Below are 13,582 nucleotides of genomic sequence, written 5' to 3'. Positions count from 1 at the left end.
GATATGTAGTTTGCAAATATTTTCTCTCAGTCTGTAGCTTGTCTTTTCATTCTCTTAACAGCTCTTTTGCAAAGGAAGTTTTTAATTTGGATGAGGTCCAATTTATCACATTTTCCTCTTTTGTACTGTGCTTTTGGTAGCAAATCTAAGAACTCTTTGCCTAACCCTAGATCCCAAAGATTTTCTCCCATTTTTTCCCAAAAGTTTTAAAGCTTTATGTTTTATATTTAAGTTCTTGATATATTTTCAGTTAATTTTGTATAAGGGTTAGTTTTAGGTCAAAGTTCAGTTTTTTGGCCTACGGATGCCCAGTTACTACGGCACCATTTGTTGAAAGGTTATCTTTCTTCCACTGAATTGCTTTTAAACCTTTGTCAAAAACCAGTTGAGCATATTTGTGTGGGTCTATTTCTTGGTTACCTATTCTGTTCTATTAATCTACATGTCTATCTCTCTGCCAATACAATGTCTTGATTATTTCACCTATGTGGTAGGCCTTAATATTGAATGGAATTTTTCGTCCTACTTTGTCTTTGTCATTGTTTTAATTATGGGTCTGTGCATTTCCATGTAAATTTTAGAATAAGTTTATCTGTGGTCATAAAAAACATGCTGTAGAAATTGCAGGAAATTGCATTAAACCCATAGGTTAATTTTGTGACAACTAACATGTTCACTGTGTTGAGGCTTCAAATCCATGAATACGGTACATCTTTCCAAGTATTTAGTTCTTTTAGATTTCAGTATAATTTTAAGCATACAGATCCTGTATGTGTTTGGTTAAGTGTACACATATATATTTCATTTTCTTTGGAGTGATTATAAAAGTTGTGTTTTTAATTTTGATTTCCACATGTTCATTGTGAGTATATAGAAATGCGATTGATATTTATGTGTTGATCTTGTATCTTATGACCTCGCTGAACTCGTTTATCTGTTAGAGTAGTATTTTGGTTGACGTCTTGGGATTTTCTATGTACATAATTATGTCATCTGCAGATAAAATGAGTGTAATTTCTTTTTGAGCTATACACCTTTTGTTTCCTTTCATTTTCCTTATTGTACTGGCTAGGACTTCCACTTCTACATTGCATAGCATTGGTGAGAATGGACATCCTTGCCTTGTTTTCAATCTTTTGAGAAAAGCATTCAGTCTGTTACCATTAATTATGATATTAGCTGTAGGTTAGGTTTCTTTGTAGATGTTCTTTACCAAAATGAGGTAATTCTCTTCTATTCGTAACTTGCTGGGCATTTTCATTGTGGAGTGGATGCTGAATTTTGTCACAAATTTTTTCTACATCAATTGATATGATCGTATGATTTTTTTCCCTTACCTTGTTTATATGGTAAATTACATTGATTGATTTTGGAATGTTAAACCAGCCTCGCATATCCTGAATAAACCCTATTTGGTCAAGGTGTATAATTCTTTTCATACATTGTTAGATTTCATTTGCTGATATTTGAAGGATTCTTACATGTAACTTCATGAGACATATTGATCTGCAGTTTTCTTTTTTTCAAACTATTTTTGTCTGGTTTTGGTATCAAGGTAATGCAGCCCACATAAAATCAGTTGAGAAGTGCTCCCTCCTCTTCTCTTTTCTGAAAAAGATTATGTAAAATTGATATTAACTCTTTAAATGTTAGAATTATCCAGTGAAACTATCAGTGGGTGTGGAGATTTTTTTTCAGATTTTAAATCACAAATCCACTGTCTTTAATAATTATTAAACTATTCAAATTGTCTATTTCACCTTGATTAAGTTTTAGTGGTTTGTGATTGTAAAGGAATTTATCCCCTATGGTTGTCAAATCTGTAAGTATAAAGTTGCTTGTAGTATTCCCTTATTATCCTTTAGATGGCTACAGAAGCTATAGTAATATCCTTTGTTTCATTTCTGATGTGGGTGATTTGTGTCTTTTTTCTTGTTGTCAGTCCTGCTAGAGGTTTATTAATTTTATTGTTTTTTTTCAAAGAATCAGCCTTTTGTTTCATTTTTTTCTCTATTGTTTTCCTATTTTCAGTTTCATTGATTTCTGTTCTTATTTCCTTCCTTCTGCTTGCTTTGGGTTTATTTTCTTCTCTTTCAAGTTTCTTGAGGTAGGAAATTAGATTATTGATTTGAGGCCTTTCCTTGTTTCTAATGCAAGCATTTAATGCTATAAATTTCCCTTCCAGCATTGCCTCGGCTGCTTCCGGACAAGACACTTTCATTTCCAAGGCCTTGTATTCGCTGAACCTGGTTTCCCAGATAATCAATTTTTTTCCCAGGACCCTAGGCCCAGAGTTCTAATACCTTCTATAATTTCCCCTATTACACCAGACTATCTTAAAAGAGCTTCATGAAACTCCTTCTCATTAAGGTGTGAGCAGGGACTTTCATTTCTTAACAGGGCATCCAGCCTCCCGGCTCTACAACCTTGGAAGAAGCGAGCTCCATCACTGCACTCAAAAATCATGCCTGCTAAACATCAGATCAGCTTAGTTAATTTGATCTATGCAGATCACAGATAATCCAGAGCATGACCACCAAATCTTTATCCATATTTATAATAGACACTAAAAATAGACATCAAACATAGGATTAGAAGTTTCAAGGGCAAACCAGAGAAAGCACTTGTAAAAACTTACATGAGTAGATACAATGCATTAGTCCTCAATGTGTTGACCCTGGATCAGCATCACTGGCATCACTTGGGAACTTGTCAGAAATGCAGATTCTCAGGCCTCACCCCAGACATCACCTGCATTGAAGTCACCTAGAAGGCATTAGTACAGCACAGGCTGCTGGGTGAGACCTGCTGTACCATCACCTTCTAGGTAACTTCAAGGCAGCTAATGTTTGAAAAAACACTGCTCTGGAGGGCACAAAACTTTCCAACATAGGTTCTTATTCAGAATCCAGAAGGTCTAGTAACCTGACAGGATGCTGTGTAGGGCAACTGAGGCTCTCCATACTGCCATTTAGAATTGGATCATTATTTAAAACAGATCTGATGGGATCACATTTAATCAAGGCAGTGGCTATCTCACAAGAAGGTCAAGATTAATATTTAATGAAAGGTAGATACATTAATGTATTCACATCATGGTTGTCTGTGGCAAAAACAAATGTTCTAAGGTATATGCTAGGCCTATCTGCTCAAGCAAATTGCAAAAAGCTTCTGAAGGTAAGTATAATTTATCGTAAATTAAAATTTTATCCACACATTAACATACATACTGTGGCAGTATATTTTTATTTTACACTCTTTCTTAAAACTTCTAAAATTTTTCTCTTCAGTCATTTATATGTACATATACTAGGTTCTTAAAAATGTCATGAAACTGCTTGCAAAAATACATACCATATACAACATCTCTTCCACCCCAGAAATAAAAATGTACTCTAGGAATGCATTCAAAGTGATAATTTCTGCCACTAGTTCAGCTTCAAGTTTAGCAAGTTTTGTTAAGTTTACTTGCGAAGCACTAGCTCCCATGGAAATAAAAATATAAAAGCAGCAAAACAGGATCCCTGTGCCCAGGAGGGGTGAGTTCAGTGTAAGGAGAGGACGTGGCCCAGCTTTAAACAGCTGCTAGAGCATCCTACTCACGGGAAGCTGGTCTGAATTCTCACCACTGGAGAGGATTTCAGGGTCCCAGGGTCTCTTCTCTTATTGGTTCATATTACACAAAAGTTAGCCTATCACTCAGTTGTGGCCATGGAGGAGGTGCAAAATACTGCTATGGTATTTCAATGAGGGAATGGAAGCTTATGGAGATGCCAGAAGGAGAAGCAAGGCTCTCTTTCCTTTATTTGAACTATTGTTCTTAGATGGGACCTGGATGAGGGTGCTCCCACCTGCACTCACTAAAATGTGACCAAATAGTTGGTTATCTGGGCTCAACCAGCCCTCAAGGTATCTTCTTTTAATTAGCACATTTGCCACAGGTGCAGCGTCTTACTGGGCGAGTTTATTAGCAGGAAGGAGAGAAACCAAGGACCTTCCTTCCACAGTGGGACCTTTTTTTCTGCTCATTAACAGATCTGTCAGCAGAAAACTGGTAGAACTGAAAGCAGGTGATGTTCACACCAGTCAATTTTGCTACTTGTTAGCAGCTTTGATATGAGACCAAAAATAGAACGAGGAAGAAAGGCCCTCTGAGGAGGAAATGAAATCAGATTTTGTTCTTCCTGCTGGATTTCTAAAATCCTTGCTCTCCTTAGCATGCATTGTCATGGAAAATTCCAAGTTCTTTGTAGAAGAGTTTATTCTATTCCCTGATGTACTACTCCTAATTCCTTCCTTCCTTCCTTTCTTCCTTCCTTCTTTCTTTGTTTCCTTCTTTCCTTCTTTCTCTCTTTCTTTCTTTCGAAATGAGGTCTCACTGTGTTGCCCAGACTGCAGAGCAGTGGCTATTCACAGGCACGATCCCACCACTGATCAGCATAGGAGTTTTGACCTGCTCCATTTTCAACCTGGGCAGGTTCACCCCTACTTAGGCAACCTCGTGGTACCCCGCTACTGGGAGGTCAAAATATTGATGCTGAAATTAGTGCGGGAACCCAATCAGCATAGCACACGACAGCCCAGGACTCCTGGGCTCAAGTGATCCTCCAGCCTCACCCTGCTGAGTAGCTGGAACTACAGGCACGCGCCATGGCGCCAGGCTCTCCTTGTTTTAATTAAGTAGTTTATGAAACATGAACCACAAAAGCTACAGCAATTGGGAGTCCAATGAACAAAAGAAAGTAGGTACAGAGCCTTTATCGATGCTCTCAGTCTCACACAAACCATGTTGAAGGAAAAGAAGTTTGAGATCAAAAGGAAAACTTAGGGTTGGAATAAAATAAAGCAAAGCCCCAAGCCAGAGTTCAAACACAGACCTTTCTGCCACTTTTGTTTCCAACATGAACAAGCAAGGAATATATCAATAACTATAAAGATCTTATGATTTTATAAAAGGAATCTAAAAGCAAGATAATCAAGCCCCCCTAAATGTTTGAATAATTCTAGAACATCCTAGAATGGTCTACTTCTTTATTAAGCACTACTTGAGTGTGGTCAGGGGACTATAATACAATGCACAAATCCAAGTATGGTTTCATTTTATACTATCAATAGTATCTTTTGGGATATAAAATATATATACTCATAGAAAAAATATGGAATCTAGGTTTCCTAGGTTAGATAATGCCTTTAGAGTATGTAGCCTTTAGATAATGCTTTGTCTCTTCAGAGTACTGATTCACCATCACATTAATACTAAGAATAATAGACCTTGCAGATGTAATCATAATCTTGGCAGATCCTTCCTTCTAGGTTAATGTTTTTACATAAGTACCACTCCTTTCTCAGCATACCCAACACATGCAAATTGATCACCAATACATATTGTGGGCAAGAGGATTCTTCTCTCTGTAGAGCATTAATAAAATCAGTCTTCAGCTACACTTCTCAACCTTTAATATGTTTCAAAAGAAAATTAATAAATCCCTCTCCTTCTCTTCCTTCTATCCTCCTTCCCTTTCTCCTCATCTCTCTCTAATATACAAACAGGGGTAAGGCACTCTCCTTCCTCACTCCACTATAATGATTATAAACTTTCTCTTTCTGATTAAAAAAGAACATGAGGATATGAAAATGCAAGATGTTTTAGATGCAAAAATATTTCAAAGTGAACCAAATGGGGTCAAGCAACTCCCTGAGAAATAACATTTCCTACATTAACAGTCTATTTGCCTTACTCTTATGAAATAGAATTACTTGTTCAAATTTCCCCAAGTTTTGAAGTTTCACACGTTTTAAAATCTGCCAATATTCTTGGGAGAACTAAGGTGGTAGTCTTCACGGGTGCTAATATACTATGCCCCATAACATTTGAAGATGAGTATTGTATATAGTGACCAAAATAGATAGCAGGACAGCAGTTTAAAGTCACCCCATGCTGCTGCTGCTAGTGGCACAGATCATTCTGCCAATGTAGTTGATGACTTAATCAAATTGCACTTTTCTCTAGTACCTTCAACAAAAAACAATCCTCACCTGGAGCAGTCAAGAAAGCTGGAAAAAAAAAAAAAAAACCATGAAAATTCACTGTAATCGGAAAATGCAAAGTGCTTCCTGGCATGACTGCATTACTAAACCTGATGCTTCCAAAGTTAACCTTCTGGGGGTGCTAACAACATCAAAGTGCCATAAAAGTGATAGAGAAAAACTCCAAGAGCAAATAATTAATTAGCTCCATGGGGATACGCCAGACAGGAAAACAAGGTTTCGAAGGGTACGGTGTGAATCCTTAGGGAAAACTGTAAACATGAATCACTTCTTCAATCTAAATCCAGTCTTTTAGAGCAGGCATTTGGGATTGCCTGCAAAGTCACAGGGCACTGATGGACAAGTTTGTGTATGGGAAGTTCCTGCAATCCAAGACAATGATCTATTTGAGAGCTACCCACATGCAGGAGATGTATGAAAAATCACCAAATGAGAACAGAAGTTGATGTGAAGACCCTCTTCTCCTAGAGGAGACTAGGAGACTACTTATTCTGTGGGCCCAAGTCCAACATTTCTCTAAGAATTCTCTTTTCTACCTTTATTAAGCCAAAGCTCTCTGTAATATTTGTTCATTTGGCCATGATCAATTTTTCTCTCCATTACTGTTTTGTTCTCCAGCTCCCCTCTCCCTTTTCTCATGTTCAGATAGAACATGTTTGCTATCCCATTCGTGGTAAACTGACTACCTACTGCACATGCCAACCCTTAGTCTTGGGATGAAACTGGAGACACTCAGGGACGCATTTTGGCAAAACTGATCTACCTGCCTCCACACCCGCTGAAATGTATAACCCCTCTTGGTAAGGAAAAGAAATAGAATGTCTTGGTGAGAGAAACAGCAGGAACCCTGATACACAAATGGAAGAAAGAAACCTCCAAGGTCAGGAGCAAAGGGGCAAAATAAAACCTGTGATGATTTCCCATTATTGGTGTCATCCCTGAGGCCATAATTCTCTCTGTGGACACTGGTAGCTCCAATGACAGCAGGAAAAGAGATCCATGTCCTTATATTGTTCCCCACGTAATCTGACTTTATAATGCCCAAACCCGATTTCCCAAGCCCTTCTCGGCCTGCCTTCTTCCCACCCCACCTCTAAGATGATCTCTAGATTTGAGGCTTCTAACCTCAGAGGGCCCCACTCCTACCTTCCCCTCCCCAGCCCTTATGTGTGTTAACTAAAGAGAGATATTCTAGCCAATTATCCGAGCCTTAGAGATCAAGACATAGTTTAAAAATAGCTTCTATATCCACGTGTCTGTTAAACACATACACTAAAGGAACAAACATCACAATCTGTTTCTCAACCTCTTTTTCATTGTCATCTCCCCAAGGAGTCTTTTAAGACTTTTTTTTTCCGAATTACATCCCTTGTAAAATTTTAATACCATAAGTATACTATATATCTGTTTATCTAATGTATGTTTATCTATGCTTTATACACTAAAAAAGTTTTCTTCACCCACCAAGAACCAATTTTCAGCCCCTTAGGGAAGATATTAGTATAATCCCTGTTGCAAATGCATGCTCTTGAAGCATGCAACAATTAAGGTCATTTACCAGAAGTGTTAATCTACTGCTTTTCTTATGTTCAATGAAATATAAATCTTCAGAAACACCAGCATTCCTATAGATCAGTCATCTGTATTAAAGTAGTCCAAGACCGGGCCTGGTAGTTCACACCTATAATCCCAACACTTTGGGAGGCCTAGGTGGGTGGATCGCTTGAGTCCAGGAGTTCAAGACTATCCTGGGCAACATGGAGAAACCCCATCTCTACTAAAAACACAACAAAATTAGCCACATGTGATGGCGTACACCTGTAATCCCAGCTACTCGGGAGGCTGAGGTGGGAGGATCACCTGAGTCCAAGGATGTCAAGGCTGCAGTGAGCCAAAATTGTGTCACTGCAACGCCAACCTCGGCAATCTGAGTGAGACCCTGTTTCAAAAAATAAAATACAATAAAAAATTAAAACAGTCCAGGACAGCAGAGTCTTTATCTCCTGGGATTCCAAAACCCACTCTCTATGGCCTTTTCCCCATCTTCCATAGGGCATTCTACAGAATTAGCAAGTGTTATTCTCAAGTTAGTGCCGGCCCCACCTATTCTTTTTTTAATCTTAATGCATTTTACTTATACACTAAGACACAAACACATTTAAACCATTTCCCACTCCAGAAACTAAACAAATGGACTCACTTCTTGCCGTTTGAAGTTCTGGACATATTCTTCGAACTGTTCGTCTTTTGTCTCATCAGCTTTCCCCAGCTTCTGGAGGACCTAATTTGAAAATAAAACAAAATGGTTTAATTTAATAATGTTTTCAAAGAAAGATATGCATTTTCTGTTACTGGAGCAAGGCTGTTGTTTTACTCTGAGGAGTAGAGCAAAAACTATCAGCACTTCTAGGTTTTCTGTTCTGGAAGCATCCTGGCTCAGCAGCTCTGGAGTTGAACAAAAAAAAAAACTGAATCCCAGTCCTGCCCCTCACAGGCTGTGTGGCTTTCAGCAAGTGTTGTGCTACACTGCACTTATTTCTTTATATAACTGTTTCCTTAGCAGGCTGTGCGTGACTTAGAGACAGAAGCTATGCCTTATTTGTCTTTTTGTCCAAAGCATCTGGCACAATGCTGAATGCATAATTGGTACTCAACTGCTTGTGAACAGTAGACCAAAGCTGTCTGACTAAAGCATTCATCCACTTCAGTGGTCCCCAACCTTTTTGGCACCAGGGACCAGTTTCATGGAAGACAATTTTTCCACTGACCAGAGGGTGGCGGGGAGAATGGTTTCAGGATGACCGAAGCACACTACATTTATTGTGCACTTTATTTCTATTATTATTATTACATTGTAATATATCATGAAATAATTACACAACTCACCATAACGTAGAATCAGTGGGAACCCTGAGCTTGTTTTCTTGCAACTAGATGGTCCTATCTGGGGGTGATGGGAGACTGTGACAGATCAACAGGTATTATATTCTCATAAGGAGCTTGCAACCTAGATCCCTCACGTGTGCAGTTCACAGTAGGGTTTGCTCTCCTGTGAGAACCTAATGCCGCTGCTGATCTGACAGGAGGTGGAGCTCAGGCGGTAATGCCCACTCGCCTGCTGCTCACCTCCTGCTGTGTGGCTGGGTTCCTCACAGGCCACAAACTGGTACCAGTACAAGGCCCAGGGTTTGGGGACCCTTGATCTACTTCATAGGGACAATATTAGAAGCCAGGATGATGGTAAGTTCCATCTCACCATCTTCTGATACTCCCTTCAACTCAATAAACACTCAAAGAAATCATGGGATACACAAGGCCCCATGCTAAACATGAGTCACCCAGAAATACTAAAAAACAAGGCCCCAACACTTGATCCTAAAAAGTGTATATTTTGGCGGAACAGACAAGGCAGGTCCACAAATAACAAACCAAGGATAAGTTAAAGACACAGCATACAGTCTCTTTGGGACAGAGGACATAAGTAACAAATTGTACTCGCTGCCTTTAAAAAGTAGGGCAGAAGGAAGATAACTAATATACTTTAGAAATATTTGAAGAACTCATTTTCCTGCGTAACAAAATAAACGATACACATCTCTTTTTTAACTAGACGTTTTCATAGCTCATATATTTCCCCAAGATACATTTATAATGTTATATTAATAAATAAACCTAAATATCAAAGTAGTTACCCAATAAGTCAGGGTCCATGCAGATTTCTTCAAGAGGTCAATTTTCTTTGGAGCAAAAGTAATTATTCTAAATGAAAAATGATTTTGTATTCTATTCTAAAAATAGTTGTTCATAAAATGTGCTAGTATTTCTTCCTTTTCACTGTCATTAACAAAGATATATATTTTAAACAAAATTGTATACAGATTCACACATGTATTACCAATTATTCAATATCACTCAATTTCATTTCACAAACCAATACTACATGTAAGTAATATGAAATATGTTATTTTTCATTGTAAATGTATTATTTTCAGAAGGTGGAGGAATCTAGTATCATAAATATTAAAAGGACATATAATCACTGTATTAACTAATACTCTCCTGTCACTTATATCAGGGTTTCTTTGAAAGGTGGAGGCCAGGCGCGGTGGCTCATGCCTGTAATCCCAGCACTTTGGGAGGCCGAGGCGGGTGGATCACAAGGTCATGAGATCGAGACCAGCCTGACCAACATGGTGAAACCCCCGTCTGTACTAAAAATAGAAAAATTAGCTGGGCGTGGTGGCACGCGCTTGTAATCCCAGCTACTCGGGAGGCTGAGGCAGGAGAATTGCTTGAACCTGGGAAGCAGAGGTTGCAGTGAGCCGAGATCGCGCCACTGCACTCCAGCCTGGTGACGGAGCAAGACTCCATCTCAAAAAAAAAAAAAGAAAGGTGGAGCAGAATACACTCCATTTTTGGAAGAATAGGGCATTATAACTAGGGAAGAATTGATAAACATAAGAAACATGAAATCCTGTACACATGTAAAAAGACTATAACTATGTTAAAAAGTCAATAGTGGCTATTTCTGGATGATAAGATTAAGGGTGATCATTATTTTCTTCTTTATAACTTTCTATATTTTCCACAGTTTTCTCAATGGTTAAAGTAAAAAGAAAATTCGTTAACATAAATACACAAGAGTTTATCACACTATAGAGTTTTTGTAAGAAATGTACATGTTAGATTTTAGTACAAGTGGATGTGTTAGTAGCTGGTTAAAAACTCCCAGCAAAAAAAAAAAAAAAAAAAAAAAAAACTCCCATCAAAAAATATTGATAAGCAAATCAATATCAACTGAAAATAAGACTTCCAGAGGCAACCAGAAGGGACCTATATCTGATTGAGTGGCTCATATGTAAGATAAAGCTATTAATAGTGCCTACTTCACAGTGTTGTATGGAACCACCAAGGATACACATGGAAATACTAAGCTATGATGACCAGCATATAGTTAATGCTTAATAAATAGCATCTATCATTATTATAGTTATTTTTATCTAACCCCACTGAACTTCACCAATGTATAAGCTTATACTGAGAAAAAGCCAGGGAGTGTTGAAAATGTTACATGACCAGAATCAGGATTCACAAAAGACCTTCTTTAACAAGATGAAATTCAACAAGGATAAAATTTAGGACAAAAACGTAACTGTATAAGCACCAGATTTATTATTCAACTTTCAACCAAAATACAACAAGACAGATGTTAGGGATGGGTGGTTTCCACCCTTAATTAGAAGTAAGGGATGACTTAAACAGATCATCAATATGAGCCAACAAAGTGATGTTGCTGCCAAAGCATCTAATGTAATCTCAGTCTGCACCAACAAAGCTTAACAGCTATCAGGAAAGTGGTCCTGGACGCTCTCAGAGATGGACAAGTTGGTAAACACATAAATACACAGAAAATCTGGAGCCAAAAAAAAGGAGCTCTCAAAAAGGCAAAGAGAGTTGATACTATGTGATGAGAAGAACACTTGATATGATTTGGTATATCAGCAGGGAGAAGAGAAGACCCAAGGAAAAGAGCACAGCCATCCTCAAACACTGGAAGAACCATCACAATAAAGAAGGATCAAACTTGCTCTGCCAGGAAGACCCAAAACTCACATCAGCAGGCAAAAAGTGCATTAAAAATTTGTTTTTACAAAAAATTTTCATCAAAGTTTTCTAGAAATTAAACAGTTTGCTGCTAGAGTTAATGAGCTCACCATTCTAGAAGTTATATGAGCTTAACCAATAGTTAGGGTTCCAGAGAAGAGACTTACTCATCAAACAGGTAAATAGACTAAGTCACATTTCAAATCTATTCTGAGAATCCATAATAAATTTATTATGTTAGACATTTTCCCTAGGGAAGAATGCAAATCACAATGAACAGGAGCAAAGAAGAAATCCTCTTCATATTTACTAAAGACTGTGTGTCAAACACTGCGCTAAGAGGCTGCAGGAATAACAGGCTGCATTCTAGGGACTGTGATCATTCAGTAGTATTCAAGTCCAGGGTGGGAGGTGTGGAACTGGAGTGGACAAGGGTGGCGTGATAGGCGGGGGCAGATTACAGAAAGGCTTAGGCAGCAAGACTCAGAACTTCGATTTTCTTATACAGACCATGGAGAGCCAATGAAGTGTTTCTCTGGAGGGAGACACATAGAGATGTCTGCACTCCTTGGTGACAATGTTAGGGAAAGATTAGAAGAAGGCAAGATAGGAATAATGAGACCAGTTAAGAGGCTTTTTAATAGTCCAAGCAATAAATGACAGAACCGGAGCTAGGAAACAGATCGATCTTTACGAAATATAATGCACAGTACATAATGGCTTATGAGATGAAGGACAGAACAGAGTGAAGGATGACCTCAGATTTCTGTGGGAGAGACTGAGTAGGCATTGATTCCTTCAAACAAATTACACATCATTTTGGACATGCAGGGTTTGAGACAGCTCTGCGGCATCCAGGTAGAGATATGGTAAATAGCATGATATGGCCAAGGTTCTGAGAGATGCTCTGAGCTACAGTTATACTTTGGAAATCACCGGAGTATGGTGGTAGTAAAGCTACTAGAGTTTATAAGAAAGCCCAGAGAAAATATGATGTACAGAAAGAAGTGGGCCAAAGACAGTCCAGAAAAATCAATATTTGAAGAATGGGCAAAGGAGGAGAATCCTTGACAGGAGACTGGGGACCCAGAGGTATGGTCAAACCAGGAGCAAATTCATGGAAACCAGAGGAGACAGTTTCAATTGCTACAGAGAACTCAAGCAAGTTAAAAACCAAAAGCCCTGAAAGTGTCCACTGGATTTAGGAACTAGAAGGTCCCTGGGGTCCTTGCCAAGGGCTATTAGTGGAATGGCAGTCAGAAAACATATCACAGTAGATTGAGCAAATAGGAGGAGAGGAATTGGAAGAGCAAGTAGGTACTCTTTCCAGAACTTGGGGGCATGAAGAATCAAAGGAGCAATGCCTGACCCTGTTCCTAGGCCAGAGAGAACTGATCAAAGAAAGGAGGCAAGAGCTATAAGGGTGTCACACAGTAAGAAAAGTTGCAAAGGGGGTGGCAATGGTGGCATTTCAGATTCACCAGAAAGGACCCATCTTGCTCAGGAGGAGGCATAGCCATTCCTCAGAAACATGAAGGATTTCTGAGAAGGCAGGGAAGATTGCCTGTGTAAAGGCCAAATTGGAATGAATGCACACACAGCAGATCCATCTCTCCTGTGGGGTAAACGACCAGATCATCTGCTGAGCAGCAGTGGGGTGAGGTCACAGGAAAGGTCCCAAGGAGAGGGGAGTGATTCAGATGTGGAACTGGAAAAGATGAGAACCAGAAACACATGGCATGAATTTTAGACGAAACTGAAGGCCCCACTGAAGCAAAGACCATGATGTGCAGTTGCCTACATGTAAGCAGTTTTGTGATTTTTCTCCAGCAGCCTCAATGGAGGTGGGAAGATTGATCTGCTATATAGAAAAGATCTTAAGGCACCAAAGACGGTGAAATCTAGAACTGAGATGACTAAAATATCTTTT

General features: G+C 38.8%; 1 protein-coding gene across 2 annotated transcripts in view; it reads right to left on the bottom strand.

Annotated features, from left to right (window-relative positions):
* Positions 1–13,582, bottom strand: part of LOC116812531 (amphiphysin) — a 250,192-nt gene that overhangs the window by 141,943 nt on the left and 94,667 nt on the right. For both annotated transcript variants that reach the window (XM_032758283.2, XM_058445610.1), the window contains exon 2: positions 8,249–8,329. In XM_032758283.2, the coding sequence (XP_032614174.1) occupies positions 8,249–8,329 (81 nt within the window). The remainder of the gene's footprint in view (positions 1–8,248; positions 8,330–13,582) is intronic.

The sequence above is a fragment of the Hylobates moloch genome, unplaced genomic scaffold (assembly GCF_009828535.3).
Source record: "Hylobates moloch isolate HMO894 unplaced genomic scaffold, HMol_V3 SCAFFOLD_1, whole genome shotgun sequence".
NCBI classification, from domain to species: Eukaryota; Metazoa; Chordata; class Mammalia; order Primates; family Hylobatidae; genus Hylobates; species Hylobates moloch.
Note: the sequence above shows the minus strand (reverse complement) of the source record. Positions and strands in the feature narration are given on the sequence as shown.